Below are 18,320 nucleotides of genomic sequence, written 5' to 3' on the forward strand. Positions count from 1 at the left end.
CACAAGGTTACATTTTTTTTTAAAAAAAATAACCTGTTGAGATAACTCTAGCTTCTCACCCTATTCAACTGGGTCTGCCCCACAACTGGTCTGAGTTCTTCTCAAATCTATCATATTGTCCTACTTCTTTTGTCCTTGGAGTTGTTCTCTTTCATCCTCCACTTTAGCTGACAGGTCCTGGGAGCCTCAGAATTCCTGCCGAGGGCCTCAGGGTAACAGATAGGAGCTGTGAGGAGCTCCCTCACAGTGCCGGAGGGAACCAGAGAGGGAGCAGCTGCCCTGGGGACAAAAGCTGCTTCCCACCCCTGCAAGGCAGCAGTTTTCAGCGCTGTGCTCCCAGCCTCCTTTCTTCCTCTGCCCTGGATGTCCGAGGGGTGAGGGCTGGTGCTTCCAAGTCACCGCTGGACTTGTATGTCCAGCTGCAGCTGACTTCTAAACAGTGTGCTAAGCTTAGGGTGGTGGCGTCCCTCTCAGCTGTTTCTGAGAGCGGAGAGGGAGTCTGAGAAACTCAAATAATTTGGGGTTATTTATATACTGTACATGGTCACATCACTCTTTTATTTTTATAATAAAAGCTAAAACCGATTGGGCACCAAGTCCTAGGCCGTTCTAAGTACTTTCTAAGCATTCTGTATATATTAATTTAATCATCGCCGCTACCCAATAGTTTGTTTATTATATTATCTTTTTTTTTTTTGTAGTAGAGGAAAGTGAAGCTAAAGAAACTTGCCTAAGATTACACAGACAGCAAGTGGAGACCCTGGAACTGAACCAGCAAGTGGGACGCTGATACTCTTGGCTGTAATCTCAGCCTTATACCATCTCTAGACATAAAAGTTTGTTTTCAACCTCATGACAATCCTACAGATGACCTAAAGCTGATACAGATCAATTAAAAAATATTTATTGAGAGCAACCTAGTAGGCACCATACAGTATTGTAGGTACTCGCACACACATATATAGTGGGTGTAGTAGGTTGAATGGTGGTCCCCCAAAAGATATGTCCACATCTTAACCCCGGAACATGTGAGTATGACCTTATTTGGAAAAAAAGGGTCTTTGTAGATGTAATGAAAGGATTTTGAGATGTGATCCTCTGGGATTACCTGAATAGTCTTTAAATCCAATGGTAAGTGTCCTTATAAGAGACAGAAGAGGAGAAGACACAGGGAGATAAGAAGGCCATATGAAGATGGAGGCAGAGAGGAGAGTGATGCAGCCACAAGCCCAGGGATGCCGGAGGCCACGAGAAGCTAGAAGAGGCAAGGAAGGATCCTCCCCTAGAGCCTCTGGAGTAAGCACAGCCCTGCTGACACCTTGATTTTGGACTTCTGGTCTCTAGAAGTGTGAGAGAATACATTTCTGTTGTTTAAAACCACCTAGTTTTTGGTAATTTGTTACAGTAGCCTCAGGAAGCTAATACAGTGAGTAATCCATGAAGTCCTTGTGCTCAGGGAACTTACATCCTAGTCAAGAATGTACATAATGTAATACAATGTAATGTAATGCAAGGTAAGATAATATAAAAAGATAAAATAATTTGCTGAAAATCAACAGCAGATAAAATCAAGAGCTAAAAAACACATTCTCCTCACACATCACACTAGGAAGTCTTACCTGCACTCCCTCATCTGAGTGCTAAGTACCCCTCCCCTGCATATGTTCCCATAGACTCTTTTTGAACTTCCATGATAGAAGCTTTCCCACCAGCTTATAATTGATGGCTTACTTGTTTGTGTTCCCCAGTGGCCTGTAAAAAGCTTCCTCTCCATCTCCTCTGGCCTTATCTGAGACTATTTAAGAATGGGAGGTAGGGACTTCCCTGGTGGCACAGTGGTTGAGAGTCTGCCTGCCGATGCAGGGGACACGGGTTCGTGCCCCGGTCCGGGAAGATCCCACATGCCGCGGAGCGGCTTGGCCTGTGAGCCACGGCCACTGAGCCTGCGCGTCCGGAGCCTGGGCTCCGCAACGGGAGAGGCCACAACAGTGAAGGGCCCACATACCGCAAAAAAAAAAAAAAAAGAATGGGAGGTAACTGGGAATACCTTAATGACTGATAGGAAGGAGGCCAGCAGAGACTGAGTAGTGAGCAGGACCAATGCACGTGCTTATACAGCTTGTTTCTGCCTGCGGACACCTGCCGAAGGAGTAGAGGAGGCTAGAATCCAGCCAGTGGTTTTTCCAAATGGTGGCCTCATGTGGAGCTGCATTTTCTAATTTGCACTAAAGAGCCATGTGGTCCAGCAATGGCCGTGAATGCCACTGGTGTTGAGATGTCTAGTCCTTCCAGGCAGAATCTGGCTAAGGTAGCAACCCTCACGCCACATACCATGGCAGTGCTTAAAATCCTTCCTCCAGGCACCCAGATCGGGGTGACAGTCTGTGCTGGCAGAAATGTCCCTAACCTTACAGATATGCTCTGTGCACTGGCAATATTCAAACATTATTCACTTTTTTCCTCTGCCTTTTCACATGGGAGGGAAAAACGTGAGACTCCGAGATCCCTGGAGTGTGTATCATTCCAACAGAGATTCTGTTTCAAAGGAGATCAAAAGGCTTAGCAGTGGGGGGCTGGGGTGGAGGGAGGTTGCTGTCAGACAGAAGGGGGAACTGTGGTCTTGTCACTTCACATGTGGCTTTAGGGCCTCTATTCCTCAATTCTTTTTTGTTTTTTAACTGCATCAAAAAGGATTTTAAGGGACTTCCCTGGTGGTGCGGTGGTTAGGGCTCTGTGCTTCCACTGCAGGGGGCACGGGTTCCATCCCTGGTTGGGGAACTCAGATCCTGCGTGCCATGTGGTGCAGTCAAAAAGGAAAAAAAAGAATTTTAAGATTCATAGAAATAAAGAGGAACACAACATAATAATCAATGGGACATTCAAACAAAAACTACATAATAGTAAAGACTAGGCTTCAAATCTGCACCAAACAACATAGGCTCTGAGGCGGATCGTATTTTCCAAACAGGTCACAAAAATCTCTCCCATCCCACATGCTCTTCTGCAATGTGACCCTGCCACTCCCGTCAAGAGGTAAAGATGCTCATTTCCTTCTGTTTGAATCTGAGTTGGCTTTAGTGGCTCTGTTGAAACCAGCAGGACACAGTGGAAGTGATGCTACCAGAGTTCCAAGGGGGGCAGGGACAGAAGAAGTCTTACAGCTTCCACTGGCTCCCTTGGAATGCCTGCTCTCTAGACATTCCCCGTGGGGTGCTCCTTCGCAGAACCCAGCTGCCATGCAGGGAGAAGGCCAGCCTGTGGAAGGGCCATGTGGAGGTGCCGAGGATATTAGTCCCATCCAGCCCTTGAGTCATCCCAGCTGAGGCTCTAGACATGCCATGAAGGTGATTCCAGCACACAGCCTCTTGAGTCACTCCCAGCCATTTGTGCCTTCCCAGCTGAGGTCCCACATAGTGTGAAGCAGACAAGCCGTTACCACTGTTCTCTGCTCTAATTCCTGACTGAGAATCTGTGAGCACAATAAACCTTAATTCTTCATGTTGCAAGTGTAATTGCACATGTGCACCAAATGTGCTCAAAAATAGCTTCTCCAAAAAGGGATGGGAATGAGGATGCAGGCAAATCCCTCCTAATAAACATGGCCTAAACCTAACTCATCTATTGCTGCGTGCCCTTTTCCCCTCACGCGGCCTGAAATTCCCACTGTTAAGGTTTACATCTTGGGTGAGAGATCTAAAGAACGCCTGATGGCAGAAGTTGCTTTTGGGGTAACAGTGAGAAGAGGGGCATTCCTTCTGCTGTTTTTGCACGTCAGCTAGGGAACTGGAATCTTAGAACGGGAGAGGGATTGTGAGCTTATCTCCCACTTGCTGCCTCGGAGGGCTCAAGGCTTCGACCTGACGGGAGGAGAAACTGCAAAGTCCAGGAGAGGCAGGCCTTGCAGTGACAGGTCTTAAGCAGGTCCCACAGGACTCTTCTCTGGGCCTAAGTAGTGAAAAGAGAGCATACAAAGTGGGGTTGTGCTCAGGAGATCCCCTTGGCTGCAGACTGTGGTGATGGAGGTGTCGGGTCAGCCTGCCTGCAAGTCTGCTCCCCATCAAAGCCTGCCTGGGTCCCCAAGGCCGCTGGACCTCAGCCATCAGACTTGACTGTAAGGCCCCCATGTTGTAGGATCATAGACAGTCCTTGATGGAAAGGACCCGAGAGACCGTCCATTGCCTTCAGAATGCACAACTGGTATACAGTTGGTGAAGACCATGGAAGAAAATATCGAAAGGACCCCTGCCGTTTTTGATCCATCAAGTATATAGAGGGGTTAGAAGTGACCACATTATAAGCTATAGGGGCAGAAAAATACTATTTTCAAAGCATTTGTAGAGAGGAAACTTGAGGCACGGCAATCACAGGCCAGAAAGCCTGGGACCAGCCGCCAAGAAAGTTGACTTTGCATAATTCCTTCACTTACGGCAACTGTTCTAAGGGCCGCAAAATGCAAACTTTCCCCAAGTGTGGCTCTTAGGTGGTCTCAGTGTATGGAATTCTCCCACTCTTTTCATCATTCCGGGTACTTTAAACCCAATCTACCTAACCAACAATGAGGCAATTATAATGGAGCCTACAAAACCCGAGTAAGGCAAGATGCTTGGGAAACATCGGGCGGCAGGCTCTTCCACTATCGGCAACTGGGAAACGCACGAGTGACGCAGATGTGCTTGAATGCAATTTCAGAGTGCTTCCTCCCTTGTCTGACCCAGCTTCCTAAGCTGACCACAACCCAGAAGCATCCAGATTTCAGTCTATAAAGAGGGACTTTTCTGTGCGGTCCCTAGGGGGCAGGGTAGGGACCAGAGAGCCGGGAAAAATTGCAGAGAACATAACTTTCATCCCAAGGGAGGATTCTTTGTGATAATGAGACTTGTTCCATTGTGGGCTTGGGTGTTACTCTGTGAGGAAGTAAGCTTCCTGTCAATTTTTAGCCTCTGGGGAGAGCCTGTCTACTGCCTCGCACTCTCTGGGTTCATTGCAAATTGGAGTATCAGATAAAAGTTGATCCAGATAACAGCACCTCAGTTATGCATACGCTAAGATTCCACAGTTTCATGAACTGTAGAACTGTCATAAACTCACTGCCTTTGCAAAATCAGCACAGCATTGGATGCCAAAAAAAAAAAAAGGCAACCATTTCTTTTTAACACAGAACTGACTTTCGTGGCTCAGTGCTTGAGCGAAGACTCCTATTTTCAGAATGACTTTACGTCATTCTGCCCCAAGAATCATTAATGTTATCTTCATAAATCTTTTAAGGGTTCTGTATTCTGAAGCTACTTGAGGCGGTGATTTTTATCTTAGTATCAATCCCTTTAACTCCAGGCTTTGGAGAAGTGGTTCTCAGCGGGGGGATGTTTAGCCCACAGGAGACATTTAGCCATGCTTGAAGACACTGTTGACGGTCATGCCTGGGGGTGGGCGTAGCGCTCCTGGCATCTACTAGGTAAAGGGCAGGGACGCTGTGAAATATCCTGCAAAGCCCAGGACAGTCGCCCACAACAAAGAATTACCTGGCCCTGAATGTCAAGAGTGTTACTGTTGGAAACCCTCTCCAGAAGGATAGAGAAAACAGTAACAGGAGCACTACTCTTACTTCATGACAGCCTACTGTACTTGGCACTTGCACGTGCACGTGATCTCTACATGTTGCGACCACTCTTTACGATGGGCATTGTTATCCCCAGTGTACGGGTGAGGAAACTCAAGTCCAGAGAGGTTACAGGGCTTGTCCAAGATCAAACAACTCATAAATGCAGAAGTAGGGCTCAAACCAAGGTCAATCAAACTCTAAGGTCTAGGTTCCTAACCAGTGTGCTATGCTGGGGGGGCCCTTTACATAACCATACACTGTTTCCAGCAGAGATGAAGCTGTAGACAACCAAGAAAGTGTACTCGGGAGCAAAGGGCTTCAGAGAGAAAAGGAAGGGAACCAAACCTAAAATGGAACCTGTACCTCCTGAAAGAACCTGAAGGGGGCAGCCTCCCCAATCATGAGGATCATGCGCAATGGAGCACATTCAAGGTCCCTGAGGAGGGAGGAGCACGTTACTTATCCATCCACTTACACCATGAGGGAAATTTTGGTGTGATTTCACTGAATATCACAAGTCTCAGAGATTTTTAGCTTAAAATAACCACTTTTGTTGAGATTTTTAAGAATGTGCTTTGGAGTCAGGCAGAGCTGAGTTCAAATACTGTCTCTTTCACTTCTTAAAGGGGTCATTCTGGGCAGCAAGTTACTTTATCTCCTAAGCCTCGGTTCTTCCAGCTGTATAATGGGTATCATCAACATCACAACTACTTTGTGGGAATGTTCTGGGGATGAAATGAGAATATTAATGAATTCATGGAGGCCCCAAAGCTAAGTCAGTACCCAGAACAGAGTAAGAGACCAATGAATATTAGACAATATAGTGCTACCATTATATCACCATATGGTTTACACTATATAAAGATTTATTTTAGTGAAAGAAAAAGAATGGGAATTTGGCAGGACTAGATTGCCTAATGTGGCCAGGAGTGCACAGATGTGGAGAGCCAATGTGGCATGCTCTGTGCCCTGCCAAGAAACAACAGCACATCACAGACTTAAAAATAGCAAGTAGAAAAAACGCGCTGAATCCCAAGCAAGTGTCCTTTGTGATTCCAATGAACATTTCTGTGGTTGCCTTTTCTAGAACAGTTATTTGTGGGTCACTGTCATCTTCTTGGTTGCCAAAGTCCCATAATGTAACACACACATGCTTATGCCTGATGTTGCCAGTCTTCTGCTTCGAGTGTCTTAAGAATGTGGAAAATTAAGTGAATTCTGGTGTCCATCAGAGACCAACAGAGGCACTCAAAGAATCCTGAGTCAGAAGCAGAACTGAACCAGACCACTTGCATCTTGAATTTTCTTTCTAAAAAGTTGCATGGCCCTCTCTGGGTTAGCAACTGAGGCATCAATATTTTATTCAATGAATATTTTGATGTGACATACTTTAGAATTGACAGCTGTTCAGATGAATTATTCACCTCTGGGATGAGTCAGTTACACACGGAGCTTTTGTTTCCTGAGAACTTAACCTCTTTCCCCGATTCTGGCCTGTCTCCAAAACTACTTCCTTCCACAATATAGTGATATTTCTCTGCATAGATCTCTTTGTTCAGAAGAGGGATCTCTAGCCAACCTCCCAAATTAGAGGATCTCAGAATACCACATCTGGAAGACCCTGAGAGACCTCTTACTGAAGAGATGAGGAAACTGAGACCAGAGAGGATGACAGATTTGCCCAAAGTCACACAGCAAATTAGCAGCAGAACTAGAATCAGCACGCTGGCTTTGCCACAGTTCGTTCCCTTTTCATTTACCACTTCATGAGGTTTCTCATCTTCCCTGGAGTAATTCCAGGGTGGGGGGACAAATTTTCCTCATATTTCTCACTAATCAAAGAAAGTTAAGAAGACTATATTTCAAACACTTAAATAAAACCTGGTTAAATAAGAAAGAGAATCTTAGGTGAGAAAACCACAAGGCAAGTGACAAGACTTGTTGATTGGAGCAGATGTGAAATAGATACAGCTAGTGTGAATCTAACTGCCTAAAATCTCCAAAAGCATCAATGGGAAACCCACTTGTGGCCCCCAGGGATGCATCACATCCAGTGATGGCATGGACAACGGTGGATGACGGGCCCAAGCCAGAAACAATCCTTTGGGCTTTCTCAATATAGCACTCCAATGGGAAATAAAGCAGACAGATGTGATATCCAATTTTTTTAAAAAAGAAAAAGAAAAAAGAAATCTGTGTACAGATTTTGCTTTCAACAATTCCAACTTTTTTTCTTTTTTTTTAGCCTATTTTGCTCCTGGTTTCTAGTGAGCCAAGAATATAATCAACAGACGGGGCCAATCTGAAATTGCCCTGTGAAAAGTTGTGCAAAAGAATTTGACAATTGATATATCATTTGTCATCACTGAAGTCATCATTTCAAGGCTATCGTGCTCTTAATTTCAGCCAGAAACCTTTGAAAAATGGTAGCATTTTCTGGCCTTTGGGAAAGAAGCCATCTTTCCTGACGGGTATCAATTTTAGTTTGGTAAACCAAGGCTGTTTCCAATCAAGTTCAAATGAAAAGCTTGGTTCCACGGTGGGACTTATGGTAGAGAGACCTCAGCCCAATGCCAGAGAGACAGCTTTATTCCCACTTACAGGAGTCCCAAAGCAGGGTTCAAATTTCCTTGAGTCAAAATACTAAGGCTTTGAATCAGTCTGAAATCAAGGGTCGGGGTTGTCCTTCTTTATCTGTTTGGGTGAAATCAATTTTCTTCCAAACACTATTTACTTCTCACTTCCCTTGAGGGTTTACAGGTATTATAATGGGATTTCACTTATGATCTATGCTTTTTTCCATTTATAGCAATTGTTCTTGAACCTGACCATGCAAAAGAATTACCTGGAGCACTGTTTGAAAAACATAAATTACAAGGCTCCTCACCTCGGTCACTGAATCCAAATTTCCTGGAATGAGGCCTGGGAATTCATATTTTTATTCCCAAGTGATTCTAATGCCCAGATTTAATAGTCTAGTTACATTTTTCCCTCCCTCCCTCCCTCCCTCCCTCCCTTCCTTCCTCCCTCCCTCCCTCCCTCCCTTCCTTCCTTCCTCCCTCCCTCCCTCCCTCCCTTCCTTCCTGTCCTCCGTGTGGGCTGCCCTAAAAACCTAAGCACCACATATAATAGTTTTAAAAACAGACAACATTCTCAGTTCCAAATCACCGCCAATTTACAAATAACATTTTGGAAGAAAACATGTCTGTAAACCTGGAACTTCTTATATGGCTACTGGCACCCTAAAGAATTTTGGAATCAGAATTAGAAAGGTGGTTATGTTCTTTCTTCTTGACGATATCTAGGGAAACAGACATATGTCTAAGCGCAAATTCTCATGCTTTATTTTAAGTCTTCATCATATTCAGAATGGCCAACACATAAAGAATTCAGATGTGGCCTAAATCCTACATACACTTGAAGTTCTGAGTTAAGCTGCCATCATTATCTTCTCTTGTTCTAAACTAACTGACCCTGATTTCCCTTAATCTTTCCTTGCAGGCATTCTCCCTGCTCTTGGATTGCTATTCTGTACTGCTCCATCAGGTTCTTCAAGCTACTCCTGATTCACCAAAAGGGACTAATACACCTTCAGGGCCTAAATGTACTAATATAGTTTAGTACATTTATATTATATACTAATATAGTTTGAAAAGAGTTCATATATCTCTTCAGGAAAATCTAATTTGTTGCTGGGGGAGGACTTAGACAGGTGGACCCAAATCTTAAGACCTACAAATTAATGTTCCAATTCAAACTCCTTTAGAATTCCTTAATTTAGTGGTTCTGCTGCATTTGACTTGCAGGCAGTTTCCAGGATCCCTATCACATAAAGATCAGATCTTATTCCAAAGCCACTCATATTTTCCTTTATTCTTTTCTTCCTTTTCCTCTGAATTCTTGAGTTGTTTTAGTTCATCCTCTTTCTCATTCATTGGGCTATTCTGTACTTTCCCTCCTGCTGGTCAGTCTTCCCTAATGCTTGCAGTTTTTAATTGAACAATCATGCTTCTGGAAGATTGAAGGATTAGCACCCATTTTCACCCTTTCCTGTATCTGTACCCTTTGCCCCATAACTCTGAGTCCCTGTCTCTAACAGGTTGACTGTCTACCTCCTCCCCTGGGTTTTGGGATTAGCCATTGACTTGCTTTGGCTAATGGCTCACGGGCAGTTCTGAGCCTACGCCTTGTGCCTGTTCAGCCCCCTTGCACCTCGGCCATTGCCGTAAAAGGAAATGGTCATGATTAGTTCATTAGTGCAGGGAAAATGAGAGCAGCCTCATCCAACCTACAGCTTAGAGTCTCTTAGCCGAGCTCGGCCAAAATTAGCAGACCCAGGCCAGCCCATCCACAAAGACCTTGTAAGACTGGAGGATGCTTATGTTTACAATGAACCTTTAAAGCAGTTCAAGTGACTAAGGGTATGAGAGAGAACCAATGCTTGACTTCAGAAAAGTGTCTTAGGTGACTGAGGATCCTTTAAGGAAGGAGCGGGGAGAGCTCCTTTCTTCCCTTGGGACTGAAGCTTAAAGATGCTGAATACTGTAGAAGAGAAGTTGTGAGTAAGATGAAGGGAAGCAGAAACTGACATCTAAGGTAGGAAGAAACTCCTCCCTCAAGAGGCCCTAAGGAGGAAATGATGCCCATTGGCAGCCCTGCTCCTACAGAAAATCAGCTCCAGGGAACACAGCTCCTTCTCCAACAAATGGCCAATGCCCATTTGGCCGATGTCCAGCAAAGCCGTGGTTATGGCAGAAGGAAATGCCCCCTGAATCCAGGCCTAAGCATTCCACCCCCACCCCTTTAGGCTGTTATGATTTCTTTCCTTCTGGCTTGGGAATCTCTCTCTTAAATGGCCTCCAAGAGATTGCCTGCATGCATTGAATGAGCTCTTTCTTCTGTTGACTCAAAGGATAAAAAGAGATTCTCTTTATTTTTAGGAGTATGGTCATGCCCACCTGAACCACAAACCAGCTCCTAACTCTTATATCTCGCTCCAATGATTAATTTAGCCAAAACTGAGTCTTGATTTAAGACTCCTCTCCCACGTGTAATGGCTCATCACAGGTGAAAGTTACCACCTATGGGGCTAGAACAACAATATATTTGTATTCAAGCCAAAGTGAAACTGCCAATGTGGCTGAAGACCACATTTTCTGATGCCATTTAAGAAAACCAGAAAAGGTCACAGAACTGGTTTTATCCTACTTTCCAAATCCTCTCTGCCTTCCATCTGTAATAATACCTACTACATGAAATGAATGCACATATCAGGCTCAGTGAGAAAAGATATCCAGGTTTTAAAAAAACAATTTTAAATCAAATTTTCTGCCCATCCATGTGCATAGGGGGCCTGCAATTGCAGAGGGGGCCTGCAATTCTCATCCCTGTTTCCTCCTCCTGCCTAGAACTCCTCGGCAGTATAATGCTGCCCCATGTGAACCTGGATCATGGTTCCTGCTGTGAATAGACAGTGCCCAGGCCACTTGGTTCCTAGAATTTTGCCAACTTGGACTGGAGATTAATTCCCCAGCCTCCCTCTGCCAGGCAGGGGTCCCAGCCCCAATCCTTTCATTCAACAAACAGCTATGGAGCACCTGCGTGGTGCCAGACCCATCTGGAGTGTAGTGTAGTAAGAAAGAGAGAGGAAATGGACTGGAACTTTTAACAAGAGTAAAGATAAAGAGATGCTATACGGTATCAACTGCCAGCTGAAAGCACCATGGACTTGCCGCTTTGAGACTTAAAAGCAAACCTATAAAACCATGTCTCAGAGCTACCTTTTCCTCTCCAGTTTACTGTCAATATTTCCCATTATCCTTGGCTCCCTCATCTTGCCTAAGATGCAGCAAGCCGAGCCACTCCTGAGGAGAGGGCATCCCCGAGGCTCAGGGCTCTGGGCTACTTCATCCCACCCCCTCCCCTTTCTATCTTCTGGGCTTCTAACATGAAGTCCTTTCTTTTCCTGGGGTTCTGGAGGTACTTGTCCTCACAAGCTTGATGTCAGTATTTACAGGATTAAAATTTCTTCTTCTAATGGTATATATATACACATACACACACACACTAATATATAATTTAGCCTTTCCAATGTTATATATATATGCATATACATATTATTTAGCCTTTATCCTTTGTATTTTAAGAAAAAGTGTGTGTGTACGTATATGTGTGTGTATGTATATGTACACGTACACACACACACACACACACACACACACGCACACACACACCCCATATAAACTTTTTCTTAGCCAGTTTCCCCCATAAGCAAAGCTTGGGCAAGCTGCTCTGAGAACTCCTTAAGGGGCATAAGGGCTCAAGCAAAGTAGGGACACAGGCCTTTGGGGCTTACAGTCGGTCTGCTTTTCCCTTTGGTGATGCTGTTGGGGTCCCCTAGGTGCCCTCACCAGCTTCATTCACTCTTGGCTGCAAATGACTGGTGGCAAGTTAGCTATTACTCTTTGTATTTTAAAAGAGCTCAAAACCGCAGGAGAAAGAGATGACCCTCTCCAAGGGGATATTTCCAGCAGAATTTGGTGGGATAAGGTGGCTGGGGAGATTTCGTTCTAAGGCATCTCCACACACCATCTTCCCCCACCATCTCACATCTCTGGCTGGGTGCCTTGGGACCTGGCGTGGCTACAGTTCCCAGGTGGAAACCTACATTTATTTTGCTTCTGTCTGAGCCTGGCCAGCCACTGACCATAGAGAGGTCACTTATCTCCCAGACTGAAATGTTCAGAACCTGGTTGAGGACCATAAAGGAAGCAACTCACCCTCTGAGCATTGAAACTAGACAATACAAAGTTACTTTTTAGAGCTCAGGCACACAGCTCACAGGGGTGCCCTCAGTTTCAATTCCAAGACCCTTGGCTACAGTTTTCCCATTTCAAATTGATCAAATGTAGCAAATTTGACAACAGACCCACTAACAGCTAACAGCCTGAGCTCAAGAAGGAAAAAGACAAAAGCTGACAGAAGAACTCAAAAAGGGGACATTTAGTGAAGGGGCAAGCTGCTTACCACACCTCGTTGGTCCATGAAGACATCACTGTACTGTGTGAATCCCAATACAATACTTAGTACTCAGAGTCAAAATTCTGGGTTATATGGAAAAGTTTCAGTGGCAACAACGTACCTACTCTGTTTAGGAAGATAATTCTAAAGCCCTGGGAAAAGGTGACGGCACTGAGAAACGCTCCCTAGAGGAGAGATGTGGTTACTGCACTGTAAAGTCACAGTTTGGGGGCCTGGGCTGGAAACCACCTACCTCTGAATGTTACCTTCAAGTTGTTTGACTCTTAACTCATCCTCCTCAGACTGCCGCCGCCTGGCTTCCTCCTCTTCCGCAGTTCCAGCAGGTACACCCTGCAGCAGCCATTTTTCCCGAAGCACTTTGGACTGTGGGAATGAGCGAAGAGAACAGACTAGATGATACCTTTCAGTCCACACCCTCCTCTCCCTCCGCGGTGTCTCCATCTTAGCTCCGCCCCTCATCAGCGTCCACCTGAATCGCTTCTCACTACTTGGCCCCCTACTTGCCTCTCTCGCCTAAGGCCCAGAGAGCCGCCAAAAGGATTGATTCCCACTTTTCTATTATTAAAAAATTTGAAAACATACAGAAAAACAGAGGAAACTATATGATGCATGCCTGTGTAATCTCATCTGGATTTCACACCTATAAACATTTTGCCGTATTTTCCCACATATTCTTTCCACCAAAGCATTTTAAAGTAAATAACAAACATCATGACATGGCACCCATAAATATTTTAGTACGAGTCTCTAAAAAGTAAGGACATTTTTCTATGCAACTACAGTTCCATTATGACATTTCCTAAGATCACTGTAATATCCAGTCCATCTTAACGTGCTCTTTTTAAAAGATTAATCCATGTCACGCCTCTTCTTAAAAACTCATTTTTAATGACTCCCAACCATCCTCAGCAGGTGTCTCTTAATGGTACTAAAATTATGCACCCCACCTGTGTCGGTGTCCCAATATAATCACGGAGTAAAATGAAGTTTTCGTGTTTTGGGTCAGTGGTTAGGAGGGAGTGACTGATTAGTGCTTTAAGAAGGGAAACGAAAACAGCTCAAGAGAAAGGCATGTTGAAACTCGCTAAAATGAAGAGCAAAGCATGTAAGGCATAGGAGAGGATTTCTGATTTGGGTTACCTAGTTGGCATTTGGTGGTTACTGGATGTTTGCCAGAGGCTGGACATCATGGCTGAGCATCCCTGTGGGCAGGTCGGTGGTCATGGGAATGGACCACTGTGAGGATGCATCACCAATTCTGCCAGAAGAAGGGCATGCGACAAGTTCTTCCCAGCAAGGACTGGAGTAATGGCCTTGAAGCCAGTCAACGTAGAGTAAGTGCTAGGTTCTCTGGCTCCCTGGCATCCCCTCTATCTGAATCTCATTTGATCTCATTAGTTAGGGTGAGGAAGTGAAAGAAAGGGAGCTCTGATGATGACTAAGAGCCAGGTCATGCATGGCTTGGAACCAATTAAATATGATTTACGGAAGTAAGAGAAAGTGGACCATGTCTCTAACATTGTGGACACACAATTCAGACTACTGGTTTCCTTTCGATAGCTCTTACAAGCAAAAGATACACAAGTCCATAGACTCTCATTTTACATGGGATTAAGGGCTATTTATTATGAACCTATAAAATGAGTCACTAAAAATTACAAACATTTAGTAATAGTAAATTAGAATTCATTAATGGTTCTGATCTGCCATTCTACTGAGAAGTCAGGCCACCATTCAGCAGCATGAAGCAAGATGTACAGGAGCTGGATGTACAGGAGCAAGTTCTGGTGGCTGGAATTCCTGCACTTCTGGTTGGACCTTTTGTTAGCAACGCATCGTCAGGGTGGTGTCCAGGTGGCCATAGTTTTCACTGGTGTTATTCTTCCTTTTGAATTACAAGTCGTTGGTGGAGATTTGTTTGGTCACTCTTAGAGTGCATAGAGAGGCATAATTATACCTCTTGACCTGCAGCTTTCCGTTCATTAAAGACACCAGTTTGTTCACATATGATTCTTAACTGTACTGCTAAAGTGACTGCAGACGGGAGCCACCCTCTCACCCCAATGTGCTTCAACAGTTGCACAGCATTGCTAACATGTTGCCAGTAAACGTGTTATAAATAGTTTGCAAGCAGCAGAAACTAACACACCGTTGTAAAGCAATTATACTCCAGTAAAGACATAAAAATAAATAAATTAATTAAAAAAAAGTTTTCAAGGACTACTCAGGAAAGTGTAAAAAAATACTTAAAAATTTATAGGGCATTGTTTAATAATATAAAATCATGTGTGAAAGCTCACGGTGCAATCTGTGTATGTTGGTGGCTCTCCTGTGGGCTGAATTGTGTCCCCGTCCCCAAATTCATACGTTGAAATCTTAAGCCCCACTACTGCAGAATGTGACTATTTTGGAAATAGGGCTTTTAAAGAGGAAATTAATGTTAAAATGAGGTCATTGGGATGGGCTCTAATCCAATATGACTGGTGTGCTTATAAAAAGAGATTAGGACACAGTCAAGCACAGAAAGATCATGTAAAGACACCTGAGGAAGACAGCCATCAACAAGCCAAGGAGAGGGCATTAGAAGAAACTAACCCTGCTGATACCTTCATCTTGTACTTCTAGCCTCTAGAATTGTGGCAAAATACATTTCTGTTGTTTAGGACACCCAGTCTGTGGAATTTGTTATGGCAGCCCTAGCAAACTACTACGTTCTCCAAAGCTTTATTACAGAGATTCCCCCCACCCCTCACTGGAAAGTGGGAATGGGTGGGGTAAATTGGTTTCTCTTCCTAAGTGGGCTACAGAAGGAAAAAACAAACAAACAAACAAAACCCTCAGAACCACCATTCTCCACTCAAGCCACTCAAAATTCTCCAGGGAGATCACACTCGCATATGCCAAGAGACCAGGTTGAACAACGGTTAACAGTCTGGATTCTGAAGCCAGTCTGCCCTTTACTAGCTGTGTGACCTAGGACAGGCCCTTAGCCTCACTGAGCCGCAGTCTCCTCATCCGTAAAATGGACACAACAACTGTGCTCATCTCGGAAGTGTGTTATGAGGATTTAAGTGAGTTCATACATTAAAAGTGCTGGGTCTATACTTAGTACTATAGGAATGTTTATTCTTGTCGTTCGTCCTGCTCCCTTGGTCTCTCCTCTTTTCACCTGAGAAAGACCAGGTAAAATGCCACCTGAGAAGCCTTCCTCCACTTTTGCTGGCAGGATTAGTGTCTCCTATAGTGGAGAACATATTCTAGAGCATTCTTTATTCTTTAAATTTTATTTATTTATTTATTTGGCTGCACCACACAGCTTGTGGGATCTTAGTTTCACGACCAGGGATTGAACCCGGCCCACAGCAGTGAAAATGCCAAGTCCCAACCACTGGACCACCAGGAAACTCCTAGAGCATTCTTTAGATTACCCTCAAATTACTTCTTTTTATATCTGCCCCCCCTGTAGACTCCCAGCTCCTCAATGGCTAAGGCCATTCCTTATTCAGTTTTGCATCTCATTGTCTCACCCGGCTCAGTTCCAGCCAATGAATGAGTGAATGGGTGAATTGGAAAATTCTCGATTGTCTTTCACTCTGATTACTTGGGATGAAGGGGTCACCCTTTCAGAGAGCTTCCTGTGCTAAAACGTTTGACATTAACCTAGTTCCACCCGTGGAAGGTAAAAACCTCAGGATTTTGGGAGACTGACATGCTGGCAACCTCAGACTTGGTGTGTGGACCCTTCTGGAAAGGCAGCCATGGAGAGTCCCAGTTTTCTGTGCCCCAGCAGGAGATGCTCTACAAGCCAGGGCTTCTTGAAATGCGAGGAAGTGGATGATTTTGGGAATGTTCTGTCTGCTCTTCTTCAACCAGTGCCTCCTGCCACCAAGGGAAGGGTTGAATTACCCCACCCCTCCCCATCTTCTGGCTGATTTAGCCCCAGCCATTGGTCAGCACCTCTGACAAAAGCAGCCTGGTGACCATGAACACCAAAAGCATATGTGCCCCCAGATCTGTCTCTTCGCTGGCTACAGCAGTGACATCACCAAAACATCCGCAACAGCTGGAGCTAGGAAGAGAGGATCTAACAGAACAAGACAGTGGGCCTGGTCTCAGGGAAGGTGTTTCACAAAGGTGTTTTGACGTTACAAAAACAAAAAAGCTTAGTTGAGTTTTCACTTGGCCCCAAAGTAATTGCTGTCAGGGAAAACCACCAATTCAAATCCATTTGCCTCCAGAGACTTCCTTAACCTACTCCAGATCCCCTCGTCTTGTACCCTAGAGCTGACTGTGTTAGGGCCTCGAATGTAAGGCACCTGTGCGTACTGATCATGCACGTCCGCCAAAAGCACCACCTTTCCTGTATCGCTCTGGCTCTCATTGGCCGCCTGAGTGTTTCAGAATTTAGTGACGAGCTCAGCAGAAGTGAAAACTAAAACCAAAAAGTTTTCTTTTCTTATGCCCTTATTGTCCAAGTAACAAACATCAAAGAAAAAAAAAAGTCTATCAAAGCGTGCAGGTACTAAGAACTGTCAAAACTTCGCATTTGTCAAGCGGAGGCAACTGTGAAGAGTCAAGACAAAGCAGCAGCAGACGGGGAGCTGCCAGTTGACACACGGAGTCCTGACAGGGCTCCTGGAAGGCCGATGGAGAGACCTCCTGACGTAAATCTGGTTCTTGCTCTGTGGGCCGGTCCAGCCTCGGAAAACAAAATTAGAACAGAGCCTCTCAAACTTACAGTCTGTATGAGGATTCCCAGGAAGGCCTGCTATAACACAGATTCCAGGGCCCTGTCCCCAGAGATGTTGACTCTGTGAATTGGGGATAGGGCCTGGGAGTCTGAATTTTAACAAGCTCCCAGGTGATGCTGTCACTGATGTCGCCAGACCGAGGACCACAGTCTGAGCAGCACTGCATAAGGACTACCCAAATGGCTGAGGAATGCAATAAGCTTTCCTGCTGGCTAGCCAAAAGGAACTACTCATCCTCTTGCAAACCTGTCTCTCCTCCTGCATTCCCCACCTCAGGAACAGCAGGGTCCCCATCCATCCCTACATGCCAGGCACTCTGCCAGGTCTGAAGACACCTCTCAGGAAGACAGGCAAGTCCCCACTCTCACCAAGTCTTCATTCCAATAAACATGGATGCAAGATCATTTCAGACTATGATACACGCATGGCAGGAGGCAGGCAGGATGATGTGACAAACAGGGACCGAGGGAGGACACTTTAGGTGGGAAAGATCTCTCTGAGTACTTAAACGTTTGAGCTGAGATCTGAGATGCCAGGAAGGGCATTCAAGGTGGAGGGATGACAAATGTCATAGCTGGGAAGTGGGACAGAGTTTGGTGACCTTCAAGATTGTCTAATCAAACCTTTTTAATCTACAGATAAGGTAACTAAGCTAAAGCAACTTTTCAAGGTGATCCAGCTAAGCAGTGAGGAGTGTCCGGTGTGAGTGGGGGACAGTGGAAAGTGGGAGATGAATCAGTAAGTTTCGAAATCATTTTCTGTTCATTTGTCATTTTTATAAAGTCATTATCTAGCAATCTTTTTTTTTTTTTTTTTTTTTGCGGTACCCGGGCCTCTCACTGTTGTGGCCTCTCCCGTTGCGGAGCACAGGCTCCGGACGCGCAGGCTCAGCGGCCATGGCTCACGGGCCCAGCTGCTCCGCGGCATGT

The 18,320-nt window shown here is 45.0% G+C and overlaps 1 protein-coding gene across 5 annotated transcripts in view; it reads right to left on the reverse strand.

Moving 5' to 3' along the window:
* The window catches only part of PALM2AKAP2 (PALM2 and AKAP2 fusion), a 646,508-nt gene that overhangs the window by 249,601 nt on the left and 378,587 nt on the right, over positions 1-18,320 (reverse strand). For all 5 annotated transcript variants that reach the window (XM_067743691.1, XM_067743692.1, XM_067743693.1 and 2 more), the window contains one exon: positions 12,873-13,003. In XM_067743691.1, coding sequence (XP_067599792.1) covers positions 12,873-13,003 — 131 coding nt within the window. The remainder of the gene's footprint in view (positions 1-12,872; positions 13,004-18,320) is intronic.

The sequence above is a fragment of the Pseudorca crassidens genome, chromosome 7 (assembly GCF_039906515.1).
Source record: "Pseudorca crassidens isolate mPseCra1 chromosome 7, mPseCra1.hap1, whole genome shotgun sequence".
In the NCBI taxonomy this organism is placed as follows: domain Eukaryota; kingdom Metazoa; phylum Chordata; class Mammalia; order Artiodactyla; family Delphinidae; genus Pseudorca; species Pseudorca crassidens.